Source organism: Lytechinus variegatus, chromosome 13, assembly GCF_018143015.1.
Source record: "Lytechinus variegatus isolate NC3 chromosome 13, Lvar_3.0, whole genome shotgun sequence".
Taxonomy (NCBI): domain Eukaryota; kingdom Metazoa; phylum Echinodermata; class Echinoidea; order Temnopleuroida; family Toxopneustidae; genus Lytechinus; species Lytechinus variegatus.
In genome coordinates, this window is record NC_054752.1 from 13,448,293 (window position 1) to 13,473,993 (window position 25,701).

The following is a 25,701-nucleotide window of genomic DNA, read 5'->3' on the forward strand; positions in this document are numbered from 1 at the left end:
GAATAAATTAATGATTCGTCTTTCTTGCAGCCATTTAGCTGTTGCATTCTGAACTTTAACCAATTAAGGGGAAAGAGTTTTCATGAGGAAAACCTTAAGGTCGATCGTTAGGCCAGCATGAAGTCACTGATATTTATATTTTCCTTGCTGATTCTGATCATTTGCTGTTACGGAATAGACGATTGCACCAGACCAAGGCGATTCTTGAGGCGTGGCACTCCGGTGAGATTCGACTTTAAAATTAAACGTGCTTATCCGTCATATTAAGCTTTATGTTACTAGTGTTCTTTTTATCAAATAAAACATAGTTAGAAAAGTATTTTTCTTTACACTTTTTCTCAAGACGAGTGATGAAAACATCTCACTCTACATGACTCTTACATTATAACCAATACCAATGACAAATCAAAGGTATTTATAATACCATGTTATACAACGACGTCAATAAAAGAAAGATCTTTGAGTAGAAGAAATAACCAGTTGTCTCACGATGTAACAAACGTAGTAGGAAAGATTTTTTTTTTACAAAATAACGAAATGTTGATTCCCAGATTATTTTAAATACTGATGAGTGTGATGTTGGTCTATTTCTCCAAACTTATAATTTTCTGGTTTAAAATTTCCTTTGCAGCTGGAAAATAAAAGATCAACAAAGTTACGAGTACTTCGTCATCTGGATAATGGTAAGTGTCTTAAAATGAAACATCAAATCCAGGAGGGGGGGGGGGACCTCAAAATGTGGATATTTCAGTTAATCGACTGAGTGTTATATAGATCTTATCATTAACTGGTTCTAAAAAAAATCATGCTCAGATTCAATTGGTATAATGATAAAAACAACTATTTTATGGAACAAGAAAATTGATATTCCTCTATATTCTTAAATCAATTATGACAGGGTACATAAAATATGGTTATTGGTTTCCTTCTTGACGATTAGCCATCTATACCATGATAGAATTGAATCCGCAGTACTTATACTTTTTGCAACATTCTGGTATTGGTTTGATACTATGATATTTATCTGAATATTACGAACTTTTCTTAATGGTTTCATATTTGTTGCAAAATATGTGTCGTTATAGATATCAGGTATGACTGCATTAACAAAGTTTCACTTTCTTTAGGCCTTAAAAGGAAGCTTCGGGCTGCAAATATTGATACATAAATAAAAATAGTAAAATTCCTAAAGCAAAACACTGAAAGATTCATCAAAATCTGATAACAAATAGTGAAGTTATTGAATTTTAAACTTTATCAATATATTGTAAAAACATTTATAGGCACGTCGTCATGAATATTCATTAGATGGACCGATGATGTCATATCCCCACTTACCTTTTTAAGTTATTAAATTAAATAATAATTGTTTAATTTTTTCATTCATGTGTGAAACATATGTCTCCCTTGTAATGAAATAGGTTGCAGCAATAAATATCTAATGCACTCAATCGGTTGTTATTCCAATATTTTTGGTTCTTGAAGGAAAAACAAATGATTAAACTTAATTTTATATAATGAAATACAAAATAACAAGAGAGGCAATGACATCAGTAGTTTGCCTACTGAATATTCATGAAGACATGCCTAAAACTTTTCACCGGAATAATGCAGAAAATGGCACAACTTTGTCATTCTTTACCTGATTTTGATCAAACTTTAAGTGTTTTGTTTTTCTGATATTTCGTAATCTTATTTCGTAATCATGTTACTTTTAGTCTGGAGTACCCCTTTCAGAATGAAAACTCGATAATGCTTATGATGACTCTGTGTAAAAATGGCAGCTCTAGGCAAAAATGGCAGAGGTAATAATGGCAGAGGTAAAAATGGCAGAGGTAAAATGGCAGAGGTATAAATGGCGGCGGTAGAAATAGCTGAGATAAAAATGGAAGAGGTTTTAAATGGCCAGTCTTAAACCCCCGTGGAAAAACTCCAAAAGTCCCTCTAAGTACAGTAGATTAATAGGAAAGGGTTTGAGAAGAAAATTGGAATTATAATGTTGGACTAATGGAAAGGGTAACATTTTAAAATCATACTGTTCATTTTCTGTACCAAATTGATAACACTAGAGTTGGCATTTTTTTTCCTGGACTAACATGCACGGCCTTCTCATGTTGAAGCACACTTTGGATCCCAAGTATTGTACTAAATTCATTAAAAGGGGAATTTACACTAACATATAGTTTATTGTAGAAATAGCAGAAAATAATTAAAATGATATTGATGAGGGTCTTAGCGAACCTTTAAATTTTAACGGTGATGTCATTTGCGAGCAGTTTTTCCCATATATGGTGTAATAAAAAATATGAATGAAATTTCATTTTCTGAAAAAAAGGAAAATGGTTATCATTGTACTTTAAGTACGTCAACATACAAATCATTTCACATCCGCTCCTGAAAGATATTTTAGCAATCATCAACCACTGATTAAAAATTGATAAGTATACATTTTTGGTGCATAGAATACAGTGCAGCTACTTTACAATGACGTCATAAATCAAAAACTCAAACTTCTAATAGCTTTCTTAATCTTTGATGGGTTTCCGCAAACCTTCACCACCAATATATTTTTCTGCTATTCTAACAGTTAACCAGTTTACTCAGAGTGTATTTCCCCTTCAAAACTGGTTGATAGAATGGTACCTAAGAAACACCTAAATCCCCAAATCACTACACATTTCAAAATTCATGCGGTAACCGTTACCATAGAAACTAGCTTTGGAACCTGACATCCACTTGGACTAGCTAGCTGCAATGAGGTATTGCTCTGAAAACCTGAACGCTAGTTGCTATTATATAATTTACATTAAACTATATATGTATCATATCAACATCTATTCGGATCTATTGTGATGTTGAAATATGAAAAGAATACTTTTATTACCGAACGTTTAATTTTTCTGTTATCCAAGTTTTGCAAGTGGCTCAAAGAAATCCTGAACTTGTCTATTTCAGTGTGTTAACGGTAGCGCACATTGGTGTTCACATTAAAATTCGTTTGGTATGTTGTGATGAAGTGCTGTTACATTACGATCTGGCCAACATAAATCCTTTCATCGCTCACTAATTGAAATCATTTTGGCATGAAAATGTTTGAGTTTAACCATATCAACGATAAAGTATAGACCTAAAATGGAAAAAAATCAAAATAACATCTAATCAGTTCATAATACTCATTTTGTTGATAGGAGTCTATCTATTACCTCTGATATTTTTACCTCTGCCATTTTACCTCTGCCATTTTTACCTCTGCCATTTTTACCTCTGCCATTTTTACCTTTGCCATTTTTACCTCTGCCATTTTTACCTCTGCCATTTTTACCTCTGCCATTTTTACCTCTGCCATTTTTACCTCTGCCATTTTTACCTCTGCCATTATTACCTCTGCCATTATTACCTCTGCCATTATTACCTCTGCCATTTTTACCTTTGCCATTTTTACCCGACACCCTTATGATAAGCAGGGATTTTAATGGCTAGAGCAAAAGAATGCTATCAAACCAATTGGTATGTGTTAAACAAAGGTTGTCATTGGTATTGGCAATCTAAAGCTTGCCTGAGTTACGTCTGATCTAGAAACAAGAAACACAAGATAAATATTATTCAGGTGTATTGTAGTTCATGCAATGAATCCTGATAAAAAATTAATCAAAGTAAATTTTTTTAGCATTTTTCCGCTCTGACACACTGCAGATTGGTTATTCTTTAGGACCAAAGATAAACGGTTAACTTAATATGACCATTGTTGAACACAGGAGCGGATCCATAATTTTCTAAGGGGAGGTGGCATTTTAACAGAAAAAAATAACAACCCCCCCCCAAATAAAAAAGGTGATTTATGTCAGGAATAATTTAAGGCAAAAAAGGGTCGTGACTACAAAATGGAGGTATTTTTTGGGGGGGGGGGACTTACGAGAGAAAAGTCATCACTTGAATATGAGCGGCATATTCCCATTACAATTATTTTCTATGACTCTTAAAGGCCGGGGGGAGGGGGCACGGGCCCAATGTGCCCCAACTGGATCCACCACTGATGGAACAAAACAAAATTAAACATTTAGGGTATTTTTTCTGGAAAAAAACAAACACACCTTACAGATGAGGTTGGTTGGGAGGTAGAATGCCCAAGATAGTCAAACTTTTACTTCTAGTCCAACCACTTGCTACCCTTACATTATCAGTCCATAACATACCGAGATATTTCTCAATCTAGTAATCGTGACTCCATCTTTTGCCATAGGACTAATCTGAAAGCAAGGATGAAAATGAGAATTCCAATGTTACCGTCGTATTCTTATGTCTAAGAAGGGTCTTGGATTATTATGTCAAAACCAAATGTGTTGTATACAAGAACACCTCTCATTTTTTCATACGTTCTTTCATTGCCACTTTTATAGTTTATGTTGTGTGTGTGTATACTGACTTCATCTGTTCGTTTGAATTTCTTTTAAATATCAAGTTCGATCAGCAAACTTTTCAGAGATTCAAATAACAACGAGACAGGGTTCACTGGTAAGTGTTTCAAATTTTCCCTCATCCCACTTCTTCTGATCGTTTGTTATCTTTGTTATCAGTACAGCTACCATCTTTGATGTAATCAGGACCCTACATTAAAATATGCAGGCATTCCCCCCTTAAAAAAAACAGATGAAACTAAGGTAAACAAGAACTATACATCATTTTCCATGATTTCAGTGATTTATTACCTACTGTGCATACAATTTGTGAAATATAAATGTCCAATAACGAACTGCTTAACAGCCCTTCTCACGATGACGATCATATGACCAAAGTGACTAATATGAAGAGAATGTTATTCAGATGACAATAACGGTCACCTGTTAGTGAATTCATAATACAATCGATGAATGTCCATCTCTTCATAGGTCAATGCCCGAAGATGCAATACCATAAGTCCATTAATATGCTAATATACTAATGAAAAATTTCACATTTTTTTTAATGGCTGCCACTTCATTAATTTCTTTGACAAGATCGGCGCTGCTTACCACCAAATCAAATTGTTAAGAATTGTTTGAAGTTTGTGGATAAGGTTTCTAAACATACTAAAGCTGGGTAGTAAAGTTTTTTTTTTGACACGTAGTTCAGGCCTTAGATGCTCATATTCATTTGTTCCCCCTCTTATAATGTTTTTCTTTCAGTCACCGAAACCACCCGCATACCCATTCCAATGTCCACCTCGATCATTTCAATGCGAGAATGGTAAATGTATCCCGTCTCGTCAAGTCTGTGATGGTCGTCTATACGATTGCCAAGGCGGAGAGGTAAGAAACTATTCCAGTCTCTTTATTAATCATGTTAAATGCATGGGGCAAAGAACTGTAAAAGGGTGCATAAAACTGAGGGTAGTGTATCCGGGATATGCCATTTAAAAAACACACCTTTTTTCTCATCAATTTTCAGGCAAGCAAAACAGCAACAGCAGAAGCAGCAGCAACAACAACAAAAGTGTGTGTGTGGGGGGGGGCAGTATCATTCTACAATTTTGTTTTGATTGGGTATGCATAGATCATTACACTCTTTTTAAGGCACCATTGACCCTTTATTTTTCAAGAGACACAAACAGTGAGGAAGAAAACTCAAAGAGGACAAAAGAAGGATGTACTATGGTATCAAAGGCAAAGTCTTTGACAATATCTTTTATTAACTTAGTAAATCTATCCAATTTTGGTGGTCATATCAGCCCCATCTTTCTTAAGCCATGTTAATTTACGATTTGAATTTCATTGATCAAATACATACTTTAGCTATATATAGCAGGGAACCCATACTAACAAGCTTTCCTTTCCAGTGGAATTCCCTCTTTTCATTTCTGTATATTATATTTTTGTGTTTTGCCTTGCATCGTAACTTTTGTTAAATGTTGGAATGAAAAAGAATAAATGCAATCAACCAACCGACCCACCAACCCTTTAACCAACCTTCTGAATGCCGCCCTGGCGTTTTGAACTAATTTAGGTTGTAATACTTCTTCATATTCTTAGGATGAAAGGAGTTGCTCGTTAAGCACCTGCCCCTCGAACATGACACGATGTCAGAGCGGTGAATGCATTCCTAATTACTGGCTATGTGATCTCATTGAAGACTGTTCGAATGGGGAAGACGAGCTCGGGTGTTCTAGAAAACGGTGCGACAATGACCAGTTCCGGTGCACAACAGGTAAATCATAATGATTCCGTCTATAAAATTTAATATACAAAATGCAGATATGGTATTAGACAATGGCCTTTAAGAGTTAGTAAAATCTAGGGATTCGCGGGGACTGGTTTTCCCGTTTTCGGGGGAGGGGGCGTGTCGTTTTTGTGGTTGGAATGTGGCGACCTTTTTGTAGTCTTTAACTTTTTTGTCCAATTTTCGATGAGGTAAAAGTCGATGCACTCTATGGTTACCAATCTTTTTTTTTGTCTACGAGAAACGAATTTTCGACAAATGAATGCCTTCCAATAAAGTAGAGATCATGTACAGCTGTAAGGGCCTGAAGAAAAATAAAGAAGGAAGAGATGATATTGTAGAAGTGTGCTGTAAATCGATATATTCGGAGTAATGTATCTTGTCTTTTACATGAAAGTCAGTGCCATACAGGGGCTTCGAACCCTCTTTCATGTCCCATGAATCACCGAACACTCCTCAACAACTTTTCTTTATCCATGAAGCGCAGAGTATGTTTATGTTCTTAACACCTACCTTTAAGTTATATCCATGTATACATTATGTGCATCAAAGTCGAATCATCCAGCCAAATACTGGAAGGAAGTGCATTTCATTAAAAGCGAACGAGGGAAAACACGGGCGGGTAGGTGCAGGAAATATATACGAATGAACCCTAAAGATTTTCAGAAAAAAATAAAGAGGTTGAAAAATAGAATATCGCTTATTTTTTCCTAGACCTTAATTGTATACACATGTTTACTGGTAGTGTACGCCAGGATCACATAGTATTTAAGATTTATGATGAGGGCTTATGCATTTTATAAAAACTTTTATCCCAAATACCCTTTTTTGTATTCCACAGGTTCCTGTATAGCAACAGAATGGGTGTGTGATGGCCACATAGACTGCCATGATGGGGAAGATGAACAGGCATGTCTTATAAAGACCTGCCCTCTGGGTCAGTTCAAGTGCAACAATGATGCTTGTGTGGACAATGTAAGATGTAATATTCATTCCTTTTTTTTGGGGGGGGGGGGCGTGTTATTAAATGTTGTGGGATCATGACGATATACCATGGTAAAAGAGGCAGCGTTGCCAAGGGGAGGGAAGGCGGGGGGATACTTTCCCGTTTTTTTTTTTAGGAAAAGAAACTAGGAAGATACATGTAAATCAAGAAAGAATATCCACAAAGATTAAGTTAAAAAAAACCCCCGACAGGTCGCGTACCTTCGAATCGAATAAGCAGAAGATGAGTAGGTGGACAGGTTTGAAGCAATACTTGTATTCAGAGTTGACCTGTTTATTTATCTGTCTTTTTTCTTCAAAGGTTCAAAGGTGTTTAATTCCCCTTTTTTCTTTGAACTATTCATGGTGATCTCATTACAGCCGCACAATCATCGAAGGCGGCATTCTATTTAAACTGTATTTACCAAAAAATAATAAAAGGTAACTCAAATAACTTGCGATTGGTTGCAAGAAGAGGTTAATTTCAAACCCTACTTCACAATTTCAAATTTCCCAATTGTTATTTGTTGAAAATCAGGTTACATTAGATTATGTGTTTGCTCGTATGTGGGAGTGGGTGTATGTATGTAAATTTGTATGTTTTCCCTTTTTTCATTTTAAATAAAATCATTCTGCAACGGCTCCCGATAAAAATATACATCTCTCTTGCAAAATTATATACTTGGATAATTCCATTTGCACAAACTATTTATTTTTAGGACATTTTTGATACTTTACTGATCAATGAATCTTTTGGATAAGCATTACGATTTGCCGGAAAATGTGACCAATATGATCGTATGTTACTTTATTACCAGCAATACGTGTGCGATGGAATCCACGATTGTTACTTTGGCGAGGAGGAACGCAACTGCGGAGGACTGAACATCAATGAACCGTGCGATGGCAGATACCAGTGCGATGACGGTCGATGTATTCAACCAGAATCGGTTTGTGATGGATCTTACGATTGCACGTCGGGCGAAGACGAGCAGGATTGCTTCTCATGCAGTACGTAACTTAGATTGGTAAAACACCAACCTTTACATTAGACTAGAAGAACACTGACAAAATTCTTTTAAGGACATCCCGCGAAGGGGAAGAAAATCATAGCCACAAGCCACTCCACATACCATTGCAATGTAACAATGCAATGAGACCATCTCAAAATAAGCCAATTCGTAGTTCCTTTCTGCGCATGATCAAAAGATTCTGCGCATGATCAGAGGAAGGTCATTTGTACTAAAGTGACATGGTGGTTTAAAATCTAATGAGATAAGCACCAACTTTGATGTCTTGATTATGCATATATTCTTTTGAATTGTGTTTTTTCATGTACATCCACAAAAAACAACAATGCGTCCACGAACGACTGGTATTTCACAGTTTGCCAAGTACATTGTGCAACATGCTATGATATGCATTCAAATAGGAATGCAACAAATACCTTCATAAAGTGTTCATTGGTGTGCTATTCTAGTCACCTGGTCCATTCAATTTCTTCATCCTGCTATGTAAGGCATGCTTACGTAATATCTTGCTTTGAAATCTGCCTATCATAATGAAAGAAATGAAAGGTCATTTGACCAAAATTGTCCCTGAAGTAACTACGAACTGGTCTATTCTCTAGCTATGTTTGCGTGTAAAATGGTTTGTGATGAAATGTATTTATTGGATATACCTGTTTACGTCTGATTGTAACAATCCGAAGCAGTCAATTCCGAACTCTCGAAACTTCGTCAGAGGCTACAATCAGTTTAACTTCGACACCAAGTTGTTTGAAATGCATGACTCCATAAAAGCGAAAGCAGCGTGTAACACTTTTCTTTCTTGTTGACTTTTTACAGGAAGTGGTGAGTTTCAATGTCCTGAAGGAAAATGTCTACCGCGATCAGCTCGTTGTGACTCTGACCAAGACTGTCGAAATGGTGAGTTATTTCTAAACATCAAATAATTGTCCGTGAATAAAACTTCTGTAGTTTTCAACGGAGAGGTATTGATACAAAATAATTTGTTTCCACTTCATGTAAAAGTTCAATATATTTTTTATTAATTAGCATGAATAAGCACGTAATAAAAAAAAGCACAATTTCATATAGTTTAAGAGTAAACTATTATCTTTGTCCGATCGGGTTTTATATTCTTACACTTTATTCTGCAGGAGAAGACGAAGAGAACTGTGTTGCAGTAGCTGCATGTCCTGGGAAGTTCGAATGCCCGTCAGATGGGCGATGTCTGGAGTTTAGTCTGGTGTGCAATGGAAGAAAGGAGTGTTCAGGAGGGGAGGATGAACTCAGATGTTCAAGTTCACCAACATGTCGCCATAACGAGATACGTTGCAGCGATGGCAATGGATTAAGGTGTGTTGTGGAAACAAGGATCTGTGACGGAACAAAAGACTGCCTCGATGGAACCGACGAGATGAACTGTCCTGTTGATGAGCCTGGAAGCTGTGGAGGCGACTTCCGGTGTAATGATGGCGAGTGCATCTCCAGGAGTCAAATCTGTGATCGCTTCATCGATTGCAGTCATGGTGAGGACGAGGATGACTGCGTGATGACGCAATGCGGTGGTGACTTTCAGTGCATGGATGGGACGTGTGTCCCAGCTTCTAGGATGTGTGACGGTAACATTGATTGTGCCCGTGGTGAAGACGAGCAATCATGTAGGGAACTTCCGCAATGTGATGTAGATGAAGATCTTAAAATGTGCAGTTCAGGACAGTGTGTCCCCGGTGTGGCATTTTGCGATGGATGGGTGGACTGTTACGATGCCGTTGACGAAGAAGGATGCCCGGAATTGCCAAGCTGTCGAGGATTTTTCTTCTGTCGCACTGATTACTGCCTCGATTCTTCCCGAGTATGTGATGGAAATTTGGATTGTATCGATGGCAGAGATGAGACTGAACTGTCTTGCTTCATTGGATCTGATTGTGCAGAAGGTTTTGAATGCAACGACGGAACTTGTACCGACATTAGTTCGGTTTGCGACGGAGCTCGAGACTGTTCTGAGGCTGAAGATGAGGAAAACTGTTTGCCCGGGTGCACTGCATTTGAATGTACTGACGGCACTTGTATACCCTTTTCGAGCCTTTGTGATGGTGACACTGACTGTGCTGCGGGAGAAGATGAATTAGATTGCCCTGAGGAATGCACTGGATTCACCTGTACAGATGGCTCGTGTATACCTACTCGGAATGTCTGCGATGGCCAAAGAAATTGCCCTAGAGGGGATGATGAAACAGACTGCCCAGTAGAGTGTTCAGGTTTTAAATGCACCGATGGAACATGTCTTGATCCCCAAAACGTCTGCGACGGTCGACGGGATTGTTCCAGAGGTGATGATGAAAATAATTGCCCAGCAACATGTAATGGGTTCGAATGTAGAGATGGATTATGCATTCCGGATTCGGCTATTTGTAATGGGCAAAGGGACTGTTCGAGAGGGGAGGACGAGGTTGATTGTCCTGATGATAGATGTTCAAGTGGATTCCGTTGTCGAAATGGAAGATGTGTCGATTCAAATCGAGTTTGTGATGGCTACAACGATTGTGGTGATAGTTCGGACGAGGAGAGGTACAACTGTGGAGCTGACAGATATGAGGATGACACCAATGAGGTTTATACCCAAGGATACTACACTTCAACAAGGTACTCCCAAAGTTATGAAGACTATGGCTGTCCGGGCCAATTCCAGTGCCGTGATGGTAGATGCATTCCTCAGAGCTACGTCTGCGATGCTCACCGTCATTGTACTGGCGGGGAGGATGAAGAGAATTGCCCCGTGCAGGATATATGCAATGGACAGTTTAGATGTCAGGAAGGTACTTGCATATCGAATGCAGCATTATGTGATGGAAAACGGAACTGTTACGGAGGTGAAGATGAAAGGAACTGCAACCTAATTTGCGAATTTCAGTGCAACACTGAGAACTGTATTCCAAAAATTGCTGTTTGCGATGGAGTTCGCGATTGTTATGGCAATGAAGACGAAGAAGGGTGTCCAGTAGTGGATCAATGCCTGAATCGGTTTAAATGCAATTCAGGGGAATGCATTTCACTGACGGCTACATGTGACGGTAAACCCGACTGTTATAGCGGGGAAGATGAAGATGGATGCCCTGTCATTGACAATTGTCCCTCACCTAGATTTCTATGTGATGACGGTGTCTGTGTTTCTCAAGATAAGATCTGTAACGGTGTTCGTGATTGTTATGGAGGGGAAGACGAGAGGAGCTGCAGCACCGTATGTGGATTCCAATGCAGCACAGGCAACTGCATTCCTTCCTCGGCTATTTGTGACGGCGTTCGAGATTGTTACGATGGTGAAGACGAGTCAACAAGACAGTGCCCCTTCACGAACCTTTGCAATGGATTCAGGTGTGGTGATGGTACATGCATCGACTCGAGTCAGGTTTGTGACGATTACAAAGACTGTCCCGATCGTTCTGATGAACAGAACTGTGAATCAGAAGAGGTCTGCCCGGGCAAATTTGATTGTCAGACCGGATTCTGCATTGAATTCAGATATGTCTGCAATGGAAGGCGAGACTGCTCAAACGGTCTAGATGAAAATTCCTGTCCAATAAACGAGGGATGTGACAGTGATGAGTATACCTGCTACAATGGCCATTGCGTCGATGATGACAAACGCTGTGACGGAATACCCGACTGCTCTGCAGGGGAAGATGAGACTGACTGTCCAGTAGGGTGTGGTAGCCAATTCGAGTGTAACAGAGGGAACTGTATACCTAGAACCTATGTCTGTAACGGAAGATCAGATTGTACCGATGGCGAAGATGAGGATAATTGTGATCAGTGTGAGTTCGCATGTAATGATGGTAGATGCATCGAGATCTCTAGAATCTGTGATAACATCCAAGACTGCTCGCAGGGGGAAGACGAATTGAACTGTCCTATTGTAGACGATAGTTGTCCAGGTGAGTTTAGCTGTCCTCCTGGATATTGTATTCCAAGAATAGCTGTTTGCGATGGAGTTCGAGATTGTTATGGAAATGAAGACGAAGAAGGATGTCCAATAGTAGATCGATGTTTGAATCAATTTAAATGCGATTCAGGCGAATGTATTCCACTGCTTGCTAAATGTGACGGCAAACCCGACTGTTATAACGGGGAAGATGAAGATGGATGCCCTGTCATTGACAATTGTCCCTCCCCTAGATTTCTATGTGATGACGGTATCTGTGTTTCTCAAGACAAGATCTGTAATGGTGTTCGTGATTGTTATGGAGGGGAAGACGAGAGGAGCTGCAACACCGTCTGTGGATTCCAATGCAGCACAGGCAACTGCATTCCTTCCTCGGCTATTTGTAATGGCGTTCGAGATTGTTACGATGGCGAAGACGAGTCAACGAGACAGTGCCCCTTCACGAACCTTTGCAATGGATTTAGGTGTGGTGATGGTACTTGCATCGACTCGAGTCAGGTTTGTGACGATTACAAAGACTGTCCCGATCGTTCTGATGAGCAAAACTGTGAATCAGATGAGGTCTGTCCTGGTAAATTTGATTGTCAGACCGGATTCTGCATTGAACTCAGATATGTCTGCGATGGAAGGCGAGACTGCTCGAACGGTTTAGATGAAAACTCATGTCCAATAAACGAGGGATGTGACAGTGATGAGTTTACCTGCTATAATGGCCATTGCATCGATGATGACAAACGCTGTGACGGAATACCCGACTGCTCTGCAGGGGAAGATGAGACTGACTGTCCAGTAGGGTGTGGTAGCCAATTTGAGTGTAACAGAGGGAACTGTATACCTAGAACCTACGTCTGTAACGGAAGATCAGATTGTACCGATGGCGAAGATGAGGATAATTGTGATCAGTGTGAGTTCGCTTGTAATGATGGTAGATGCATCGAGATCTCTCGAATCTGTGATAACATCCAAGACTGCTCGCAGGGGGAAGACGAATTGAACTGTCCTATTGTAGATGAGAATTGTCCAGGTGAGTTTCCCTGTCCTCCTGGATACTGTATTCCAATAATAGCTGTTTGCGATGGAGTTCGCGATTGTTATGGCAATGAAGATGAAGATGGGTGTCCAGTAGTGGATCAATGCCTGAATCAGTTTAAATGCAATTCAGGGGAATGCATTCCACTGGCGGCTAAATGTGACGGTAAACCAGACTGTTATAGCGGGGAAGATGAAGACGGATGCCCTGTCATTGACAATTGTCCCTCCCCTAGATTTCTATGTGATGACGGTATCTGTGTTTCTCAAGACAAGATCTGTAATGGTGTTCGTGATTGTTATGGAGGGGAAGACGAGAGGAGCTGCAACACCGTCTGTGGATTCCAATGCAGCACAGGCAACTGCATTCCTTCCTCGGCTATTTGTAATGGCGTTCGAGATTGTTACGATGGCGAAGACGAGTCAACGAGACAGTGCCCCTTCATGAACCTTTGCAATGGATTTAGGTGTGGTGATGGTACTTGCATCGACTCGAGTCAGGTTTGTGACGATTACAAAGACTGTCCCGATCGTTCTGATGAGCAAAACTGTGAATCAGATGAGGTCTGTCCTGGTAAATTTGATTGTCAGACCGGATTCTGCATTGAACTCAGATATGTCTGCGATGGAAGGCGAGACTGCTCAAACGGTTTAGATGAAAATTCCTGTCCAATAAACGACGGATGTGACAGTGATGAGTTTACCTGCTATAATGGCCATTGCATCGATGATGACAAACGCTGTGACGGAATACCCGACTGCTCTGCAGGGGAAGATGAGACTGACTGTCCAGTAGGGTGTGGTAGCCAATTTGAGTGTAACAGAGGGAACTGTATACCTAGAACCTACGTCTGTAACGGAAGATCAGATTGTACCGATGGCGAAGATGAGGATAATTGTGATCAGTGTGAGTTCGCTTGTAATGATGGTAGATGCATCGAGATTTCTAGAATATGTGATAATAGTCGAGACTGCTCGCAGGGGGAAGACGAATTGAACTGTCCTATTGTAGACGATAGTTGTCCAGGTGAGTTTAGCTGTCCTCCTGGATATTGTATTCCAAGAATAGCTGTTTGCGATGGAGTTCGAGATTGTTATGGAAATGAAGACGAAGAAGGATGTCCAATAGTAGATCGATGTTTGAATCAATTTAAATGCGATTCAGGCGAATGTATTCCACTGCTTGCTAAATGTGACGGCAAACCCGACTGTTATAACGGGGAAGATGAAGATGGATGCCCTGTCATTGACAATTGTCCCTCCCCTAGATTTCTATGTGATGACGGTATCTGTGTTTCTCAAGACAAGATCTGTAATGGTGTTCGTGATTGTTATGGAGGGGAAGACGAGAGGAGCTGCAACACCGTCTGTGGATTCCAATGCAGCACAGGCAACTGCATTCCTTCCTCGGCTATTTGTAATGGCGTTCGAGATTGTTACGATGGCGAAGACGAGTCAACAAGACAGTGCCCCTTCATGAACCTTTGCAATGGATTTAGGTGTGGTGATGGTACTTGCATCGACTCGAGTCAGGTTTGTGACGATTACAAAGACTGTCCAGATCGTTCTGATGAGCAAAACTGTGAATCAGATGAGGTCTGTCCTGGTAAATTTGATTGTCAGACCGGATTCTGCATTGAACTTAGATATGTCTGCGATGGAAGGCGAGACTGCTCAAACGGTTTAGATGAAAACTCCTGTCCAATAAACGAGGGATGTGACAGTGATGAGTTTACCTGCTATAATGGCCTTTGCATCGATGATGACAAACGCTGTGACGGAATACCCGACTGCTCTGCAGGGGAAGATGAGACTGACTGTCCAGTAGGGTGTGGTAGCCAATTTGAGTGTAACAGAGGGAACTGTATACCTAGAACCTACGTCTGTAACGGAAGATCAGATTGTACCGATGGCGAAGATGAGGATAATTGTGATCAGTGTGAGTTCGCTTGTAATGATGGTAGATGCATTGAGATTTCTAGAATATGTGATAATAGTCGAGACTGCTCGCAGGGGGAAGACGAATTGAACTGTCCTATTGTAGACGATAGTTGTCCAGGTGAGTTTAGCTGTCCTCCTGGATATTGTATTCCAAGAATAGCTGTTTGCGATGGAGTTCGAGATTGCTATGGAAATGAAGACGAAGAAGGATGTCCAATAGTGGATCGATGTTTGAATCAATTCAAATGCATTTCAGGCGAATGTATTCCACTGGCGGCTAAATGTGACGGTAAACCCGACTGTTATAGCGGGGAAGATGAAGATGGATGCCCTGTCATCGACAATTGTCCCTCACCTAGATTTCTATGTGATGACGGTATCTGTGTTTCTCAAGATAAGATCTGTAACGGTGTTCGTGATTGTTATGGAGGGGAAGACGAGACGAGCTGCAGCACTGTATGTGGATTCCAATGCAGCACAGGCAACTGCATTCCTTCCTCGGCTATTTGTGACGGCGTTCGAGATTGTTACGATGGTGAAGACGAGTCAACAAGACAGTGCCCCTTCACGAACCTTTGCAATGGATTTAGATGTGGTGATGGTACTTGCATCGACTCCAGTAAGATTTGTGACGATTACAAAGACTGTCCCGATCGTTCTGATGAGCAGAACTGTGAATCAGAAGAGGTCTGCCCGGGCAAATTTGATTGTCAGACTGGATTTTGCATCGAATTACGGTATATATGCGACGGAAGACAAGACTGTTCGAATGGTATCGATGAAAATTCATGTCCCATCAATGAAGGCTGTAACAGTGGACAGTTCACTTGTTATAATGGTCATTGCATTGACCGTGAGAGAACTTGTGATGGCATTCCGGATTGTCCTAGCAACGAGGATGAAGCCTCTTGTCCGGTTGCTCAAGACTGTCAAGGAGAGTTCAGATGCCGGAACGGAGAATGTATTCCTCTGGGGAACCGTTGCAACGGCCGTGACGATTGCTACCTTGGAGAGGATGAGGAAGCTTGTCCAATCACTGGATGCAGGAGTGATGAATTCAGGTGTCGCGATGGCCAGTGCATCTCTGGTGACTTCCGATGTGACGGATTTTACGAAGACTGTTCACATGGTGAAGATGAGAGAGACTGTGAACCGCAGAACACATGCGACCGAGACCAATTTCAGGTAATTATGAAGATGTGTATCCTGTACGTGCAAATTGATTTTTCACCAGTTACAACAACATAACGTCCAAACCTTGAAAACTAATACGTGATGAAAAATGTATATATTTGCTAAACATGATTTCAGATCAATAGACAAGGCAGCTATTTCTAAAATGGAAAGGCAACTAAGTAAAACTTCCCAGTTTTAACGCTCACCTTGTCCCTCCGAAACAAACACACACATGTACCCGTACCCTTAAAATTAAATCTGTTAATATTGCTTGATTTTGACCACCGCGATTATTTTTCAAATCATTCACTTGCGGGAAAGAATAAAGTGATCAGAATGTAAAGTTAGTTTTCAACAGGAATCCACTCATCAAACACAATACAAAAGCCCCAATCATTACGTAAGAAATAATTGAATTGAATAAAATATTAATTATCTACAAAGTCTATGGTGAAAAAAAATATTAGAATCTCACAACTACATGCCGATCCGATATGAAAACATCTCATGGTTTTATCAGAATACCGTAGAGTGTAGAATAGAGCCTTGAAAACTGAGGTGTGGAAAGTATTATCATTCTGAATGAAAAATTTTTGCCATTTTTATATTTACCCTAAGCCCATTAGCATTCTCTGGGAGAACATAGGAGTTCGATAATTCATTACGGGTAATAACAAACCAGAAAGAAATAATATGAACAACCAAAATATAATCACTCTGATAATATGCAAAATTTGGAAAACTGACATTCATATATAGTTCACAATACAAAACGATGCAAGATTACAACTTGTTCTAAATCGTCTTGTTTATGGACTTAACAAACTGTTTTCTAATTTATTTTGGCTAGTGCAACAATGGTGTTTGTATCTCATCCCAATGGCGCTGTGACGGTATGTACAGGGACTGTATGAAGGGAGAAGACGAAGAAAACTGCGGAGGTACTAATTTCATCGACTGTGGAAAGTCGGAATTCCGGTGTAACGACGGATCATGTATTCCAAAGGTATTACACATAAGACATAGCATGTCTAAAATTTACCTCCTTTTGTAGTTCTGACAACAAAAATAGCATATTTTTCTGGTTACTTTACATGGCCTTCTCTGCATTTATAAAGAATGTAGCATAAATCATTTATATAAAACGTCTGAACAAAGACATGGCATTTAACACATGGGCTCGTATTCTGAGGTCAGGTTTAACTTAGATCGTGGTCTAACTCTGCTAAAATGATGGAAAGCCAAAAATATCAAAATATTTACTTGGTATGCTTCTTTATGTTAACTGTGCTCTTTCCTAACTCATAAATGGTGAAGAAAGCTATCCTATTTCTCCTTCCGAAACAGTTAAGAATGATTTGAAAGAGAAAATGAGCTGATACATTAAAATAATACTGTTAGAGACTTTTACCAATATAGGTTATCCAAAGTTAAACCACAACTTTAAACCAGAGTTTAAATCAAACCCGACTTCAGAATACGCACCATGCTTTGATCAGAAAACTTTTGAAGTAAAATGACCTACCTCCCGAGCCAGGAGACCCCATGTAGAATAAATATGAGTCGAAATGACGCACTTTATGGAGTCACATGATATGTTTAACAACCTTAAAAATGCATCTGTGCGACACACGAAATGCATGTATTTCCAATAAGGTTGCTTCATTTGGCACACGAAGATACATAAAGTAAATATCGTGTAGCTCACTGTGTGTGTGTGTCATTTGACTGGCCTAAAAAGGGTCATGAAGGTGGGTTTGTAAAAATAAAGTGTGTCTATGCTGTGATTCATCAGTAGCAGCATCGCTTACCATCTTGACTTAAGAAATGTGTAAAGACGAATTCAAATTGATCAACAAGAAGAACTGACCGTGAACTGAATCCTAAACCGTGTGTTGCACAGTAACTATTTAACGGAAATAATATCCTTACCCTTAGCCAAACTATATTTTTTTCATCAGGATTACGTTTGCGACGGGCGTTACCAGGACTGTGAGGGTGGTGATGATGAATTAAGCTGTCCAAGTTCATGTGGCGCATACGAGTATGAGGTAATACCATAAAAGGTTGGCATAATAACAATAATGAAAATTATTCTTAAATCGACAATGTTTACGGAATACAGAGAGAGGAAAAAAAGTAGATGGGCAACATACCCCCATAGGTCTTTGTAGGATTTTCCTGAGAAGTGATTGGTTCCGTTCTCAATTTTAAATGAAATGTTGTAATGCTCTTAGTTACAATGGGTTGAGAAGTTCATGAAGCAGAATAAGAAAGGGAAAATGGGGTTTGCAAGGGCGCAGGCTGGTTTGAGCATGGGGAGGTGCACGTCCCGGAGAAGTGGAACTAAAGTGGTATGGGGGTGCACACCTTGGGGAGGTCATAGAGGTGGAACTAAACTTTGGAAAATCAGCTGTTGAAAGCAGAAGGGTATACATTTCGTTTTGCTTGCCAGTGTTGGAACTCCTCTGCCTCAGTTAAAGGCTGCATGTGCACCCCCAGCCTACGCCCTTAGTTTGGACATGGATCCTACTTTTTCTAGTAGGATCTATGGTTTGGACGTACAAAAATGTAGATAAATATATATTTAAAAAAAATATATAACTGAGTTACCCAAACACCTAGAGTATAAATATGCACTGCAGTTATGATATCTGGACATTAATTGAATAATTTGTCTGGTGGAGACCAGTCATCATAATAAACATTATGGAGCAGATTGATTGTTGTAGACTTTTATTTGTTGACAGTCATATTTTACCTCTACATCCCCAAAGTTCTTTATTTTCATTGTAAAGCCCTTCCTTTGGAAAGGAATTTTCATTTGCAGTCATTACCTAACGTTTATTTCCTTCTATATTTTCCAGTGTGAGTCGGGTGCTTGTGTTCCCGCCAGTCGAATGTGTGACGGGAGGAATAACTGTCCCTCAGGGTCTGACGAGATTCCCTTGAACTGTAATGATTTCCTAAACCTTGGTAAGTCAAAAGATGCAGAGGTCCTAGGTTGTTCCTTGACAAATTTTCATTGGATAATTTGTCAAAGTCCGCTTACAAAATCCGCTATCAGGAATGATTTCGACATTCCCAGGCTTAATGGTGACGGTTATTTTATCTCGCACCATCTTCATAGGTTTCTGCTCGTCATCCTACTAACGTTCACTTGCAGGAAAATCTAAATCCGTTACAAAGAAATGAACATGATTGGACTAAAAAGAAAAGAAGAATCTCCATTGATGCAGCCAAGCTATCTCCTTTTGGTTTTCCCAGTCTAACCCCCCTTTCATAATCACACCCACATCATACATGCCTGTCCTCTCAAATAAATTATTTCTAGCGTTCACATATTTTCATTTTAATTGATCCATAACTTGCTTCCCACTATGTCACTTTCTGTTCCTCTCGTCCCCTTCTCTCTCATGGCATTTTAAGTAACCTTAACATTCTCACTCTCTCACCCCTAGCCCCTCCCAAAATCTCAGTCACTTTAGCCTTCACTCTGATAACAATAATTGAAAACGAGGCAAAAGCAATTTTGTGTCTCGCCCACGTGTAAAAATAACCAGAAATATCGTGATTCGCGAGGGCATGCAACAGAATTGTATCAAAACTTCATTGTAATATGACTGGGATGGAATAACACTTGCCTTATTAAAGAGCCTTGCACATAAAATTTAATGTTGACCTAAAAATGACCTTTGACCTTATCATGTGACCTCCGACTGCAGCATAACATACAGGTCCCCCAAGTTCATCTACCATCCAAGTTTGGTTGAAAAGCACCTTACGGTTGCGGAGTTAGGTAAGGTTGACCTGAAAATGACCTTTGACCTTATCGTGTGACCTCCGACTGCAGCATAACATGCAGGTCCCCCAAGTCCATCTACCATCCAAGTTTGGTTGAAAAGCGACTTACGTTTGTAGAGTTAGGTGTCATTAGAGTCTTGCATGTAAACTTTAACGTTGACCTGAAAATGACATTTGACCTTACCATATGACCTCCGACTGCAGCGTATCATGCAGGTCCCCTAAGTCCATCTTCCATCCAAGTTTGGTTGAAAAGTGACCTACGATTGCGGAGTTAGGTGTCATAAGAGAGTCTTGCATGTAAACTTTAACGTTGACCTGAAAATGACCTTTGACCTTACCATGTGACCTCCGACTGCAGCATAGCATGCAGGTCCCCCAAGTCCATCTACCATCCAAGTTTGGTTGAAAAGCATCTTACGGTTGTGGAGTTATGTGTCATTAGATTTGTGACGGACGGACGACGGACGACATTTGGATCCCTAAGTCTCGCATTCACCTCTGGTGGGCGAGACAATAATATGAAAGAGTTGACTGGCAGTAAATGATTATTTTACTACCTTTTGATTACATTTTGACGAGATGACATTTGTAACCAAATCGACTAAGATTCTTGTGATTTTTGTCAATGATATATACATGTACCTTAATTGTTTTTTGTCACAAGCCAATATTTCTTCACGTAAACCTGATGGTTCTTTTGGCAGAGGATTGTGATCCGCACTATCAGTTCCGTTGCTATGCCGGTAACTGCATCTCTGTGTATGCTGTATGCGATGATTATAATGACTGCCTCGGAGGTGAAGACGAAGCATTGTGCCCAGGACAACAAGGTATGGTTTCAATAAGACAAGCACCACGCAGGGGTGGGGGGGGGGGGAGTTAAACCCAATAATATTTCTAGTGATTACAAACAACGACAGATGGCAGAAGTGCTGGGAAATGCAAGATTATTTGAAACATCGGTTAGGCCTTAAATATCCGAAGGTTTCATCAAGAGAAAACAAGAAGTTACCTTAACTTTCAGAGCGTCTTGCCCGCTCCCTTCCCCATGAAAATAGTCTGGTGTGGCCCCGCGGTACCAACAGCTTGTGTGTGAGAGAGACGTGGAGAATATGTGACATTACAGACAAGACGACGAAGTGAATACACTCAGGGGCCGCGGAACGGTTTTCAAAGTGGGGGGGGGGGAGGGGGGGCTGACCATGTTAAAAATCACAATCATATGGTCATTTTTACATTTTGTACACGGTTTTGGAAAAAAGTGGGGGAAGGCTGAAGCCCCCCAGCCCCCCCCCGGTTCCGCGGCCCCTGACACTTACGATATGAACGACTTATACTACATCAGAACAAATCAGGCACAAATACAATGTAGTCCAACCAGAGTGAATATTGTAACACAAATGCCAATGCCAATGGCATTAATCTAGAATATTTAACTTTAAACTCGGCTGTTTCATCATTTTCCCTCAGGGTCAAATGATGGACTCTCGTACGTACTCTCAGAATTGAACAGTGACTTGGATAATCTCGTCAATATTCTGGAAAATGGTACGTATTTTCAAAAATTTAATGAGCTTTTGCTTGTAGAATACCATGCGCTCTTTAAGCGATTCACAATTAAATATGAAATGGGTGATGGCAACGTTTTATCATTTCATATAATAAAGTAGAAAGAAGAAAGTTATACAAGAAAAATATATTTGTACCGAAATGAATAGTTTTAATGATACCAATATTTGATGACATATTAAAATGTAAAAAAGAAACCGGTATGGTTAATGAAGCTGATGCAATTACAAAGAAGCAATTGTCTTGCATATCAAAGCTTTGATATCAATTTTGAATAATTATATAATTTTTTTTTTTCAAGGTTACGATGGTACGACGTACAATGCAGGGGATATAACAAACACGCTGTATAACATCGAACAAACGTTAAATCGTGCAGGTATGTTTAATTAAGTGTCATGGGAACATGGCCCTGAGATGCTAGAGCATCCAAAAGGTTTTTCTAGGGGTGCTGCGTATGTTAAACACCATAGACAGCACCCCTGGAAATACGGTTGGTATGCTAAAACAAAAAAGGTTTTCATTCCGATTAGCATCTCTTAAAAAATCGCTCCCAGGCCCCTGCCTGGTAACGGGGAGGGATGTGTTGTCTTCGGCATTATTAAAATCCCAATTTAAAAGAGAGCAAGACAACTGGAGAACTGTTGAAAGGCTAAAACTGGGTTGATCTTTCAATGGTCTTTGAACTATTGCTGATCCCCAAGGTATTTTACAATCCAGGAATGATCTTTATATTACTTGGTCTCTGTGGTCTCCAAAAAATTGAAAAGGTTAAAAACAGCGGTGTTTCAGGAAAATAAATCTTGTAGTTTTTTATGGAATCTCTTAGCGGTCTGTCAGCGAACTGCCAAATGTTATACTTTGCCTTTCAATGCTCTTTCAAGAGTCTCTCATTTTTTTCGGATATCGGTGAAAGGCTGCCGAGAGATCACAAGGATAATTGAAAAACCTATGAAAGATGTGGATGGATATCGCGGTGACCAGCCACAGCAAAACAAACTATAAAGTTGCAAAGTCAAATAAAAGACGAAAAACAAAAGTTTCTTTGACGACTATTTTTTTTTCTGGACTTCTTGGAAGTTTCACCGAGGTAGCACAGTGTGCATATCTTATGATTGAGTGAACATCAAACACAAAATCCTGCTCTCTTCGTATTCTTTGTTTTTAGCCAATTCTCTTGTCTTTCAAATTCTCTGATCTACATCAATCATTTTATTTTTCTTCAGAGTATCTTACATTGCACGAGGAAGTTGAAAATGTTACAAGCACCAGCATGCCTGAGGAAAGTCCTCTTGATAGTCGTGACCAACATCTCCCAAATCTATCCAGCAAGAAGCGTTTCAAAGCCACCAAGAAGATCAAGGATGACTCGATCATAAATGACCTCAAAGAAGCCATAGCAGCCTCACGCAATTCCCATGACCCTGCAGAAAATGATTCTGATGACGGTGACCTTAATGCTATCAGAGACGATGATATCGAACATGATCTCGGAAACGATGCAGGGACGGGAACAACCCGGTCGGAGACAGGTCGACATCATCCAATCCTCCTGTCTCAAGATGCCCGGAAGAAACTTGACATCATAAGCAGCTTGAAGAATGAATTGTCCTTGAAGTTGAAAGAGAGAAGAATGAAGAGAAAAGAGGAAGGAATCCCTCTCAACACGGACCAGGGGGTAAGGTCGATGATGCGTTGCCTAGAAACGGGATGCTGAAGCGTATTACAGCACTGGAGAATGCTTTGCTCAATAGAAAGAGGAAAACATTGCGAAAACGATGAGTGTCATTTTTTCCTAGATATGACATCTTAAGACAGATACAATCCCCAGATGCCCGCATTCTGAAGTCAGGTTTAACTTAGACCGTGGTCTAACTCTGTGCTAAAATTATGGAAAGCCAAAAGTGTCATTTTTTTAAAATTAAGTTGTATGTTTCTTATGTTTACTGTGCTCTTTCCCGATTCATCGATGGTGAAGACAATCACCTATTCCTACTTCCTACATAATTATGAATGATTTGAGAGCCAAATGAGGTAAAATATTATATCTTTACTGATTTATGTAACAAATCGCTGTCCATACTTAAACCACAACTTTAAACCCAGGTTTAAGTTAAACCTAACTTCAGAATACGGGCCATGGCATTTAAAGACTCATATGAACAGGTCCGAGATGGAATGAAGATCAACATCATACATCCCCCCCCTAAATAGCTTAAAAAAGCATATTACTTCTGCTATAATTCGTAAGCACCCTTTCTTTGAGATGAGGATCATATTATTATTATGATATATAAATATTCCAGTATTGCATTTCATTCATGAAACTACTGAAAGTATTTTTGTTTATCCAAAAGTATTTGTGTTAGTTTTGTCCTACAAGTATTCACTGCATTTTTATATCATTTGCAATATACCTTATTTATTTAAAGATATTCAATCTGTGATAACCATTTTCATGGATGTGTACTTTTTAATTTATTAAAATTAAGTTTAATTTGCTAATGCATAGATAATTGCTAATTCATTGCAATTAATTTAATTGGAATGATTACTATGTCACATTGATAACATACTATGAGGAAAGTTTTATTTCTCAAAAATTTCTTTTTTATTATTAAAACAATGGAAGTCATTGAACTCAAAAGATCTTGTGGAAAACATGTAATTACTTTGTCGGTTTTATTATCAGAGGGGCGATTTGAGAATATAAAAAATGCAATTTGATATGAAAATTGTAAGCCAAATAATTGTCAATGCCAATTATAATTGAATTGAGATGAAAATTTTAAGGCTATGAACGCCTTTGCATGTAGGATAGTGATTTTCAACACCCATTGCAATTCAACCCCAACTTACCCATGCTATTTTGCGAGCTTTTAGCCTGGGGGGTGGGTGGGGCACCTAAAAGGCCCCCGCCAAGATCTCGGCTGCCGATCGCATGATCATGACGAAAATTTGCACAAAGGTACATAATGAAATAATAATAAATAATAATTATGTTTTATTTACCCAGGGTAGCCACTTCAGTTAGGAAACTGCTCTACCAGCGGGCCCTGCATAACATAACATGTTATTATTACCCTTCTCCAATCTAAATGCTGAGCGCCTAGCAAGAAGGCAGAAGGTCCCATTTTTATAAGTCTTTGGTGTGACTCGGCCGAGGATCGAACCCACGACCTCCCGTTCATGAGGTGGACGCTCTACCGCTGAGCCACCATACCCGGTGGCTCTACACCATTGCATAAGTTTATTGCACAAAATTCATTTTTTTTATATGAACTATGCTAATTTATTCATGAAATCGTACTCTTTGCTCTAATTCACTAAATAAGGCTCCTGGAAAGCTAATTTTTGGTAAATATATTCTTTATGCCATTCCAAATAACTATAAATGACAAAGAATTCGGTACCAAAATCAATTTCTTATGTACATTTATCTCTTTGTTTTTTGACACAAGTCATCGGGGGCATTATTTTAGTCATAAATAGCATCAAATTATATAACTGTTGTAAATAAAAGTGAGAATAATCACTGATTTATAAATTTTAAATGAAACAGATTTTATATTGACTTTGTACATGAATACGTTTTTGAGCAATTTTGGTCTGACATGCACCTACATAATGCTGCATAATTTCGCAATTGCGTGGTCTCAAATAATTCACAAGACTTGAAGGTGAAACGTTGGTAAGCAGCGAGGTAAAAAAATTCACACAGCGAATATATCACAGAAAATGTCAAGGGAGGAGGAGGCTGAAAATGGCTGCCCCCCCCGGTAAGTTAGGGTTAAGGGTCCAATTGGCTAAATTTAGACAATACCTTAGAATTTGCAACTTTCTTGCCAATATGCTAAGAGGTTGGCTCATGGATTGATTAAACGCTATGATTCCTATACATGCTGTATGATCTGGGATAGTGGTTGTCATAATCATAATACTTCGAAAATCAAGAAAAACTGGTTCCATATTTTTTGCTTATAACAAACTAATATGAACCAACTATCTACACCTATTAAAAATTAAACAACTCAAATTATTCTTACTATAAAAACT

At 39.4% G+C, this 25,701-nt stretch overlaps 1 protein-coding gene across 1 annotated transcript; it reads left to right on the forward strand.

Annotated features, from left to right (window-relative positions):
- The first annotated feature begins 111 nt into the window (after positions 1–111).
- LOC445813 (proteoliaisin) lies at positions 112–23,527 on the forward strand. Its single transcript, XM_041622548.1, is given in 17 exon segments — positions 112–222; positions 632–683; positions 4,460–4,512; positions 5,163–5,285; positions 6,006–6,180; positions 7,034–7,167; positions 7,995–8,187; positions 9,024–9,104; positions 9,338–16,278; positions 17,120–17,275; positions 18,231–18,320; positions 19,137–19,245; positions 20,781–20,906; positions 21,547–21,624; positions 21,947–22,024; positions 22,872–23,330; positions 23,333–23,527. Coding segments are annotated over 17 exon segments (9,048 nt in total). The 5' UTR covers positions 112–117; the 3' UTR covers positions 23,428–23,527.
- Positions 23,528–25,701: the final 2,174 nt, after the last annotated feature.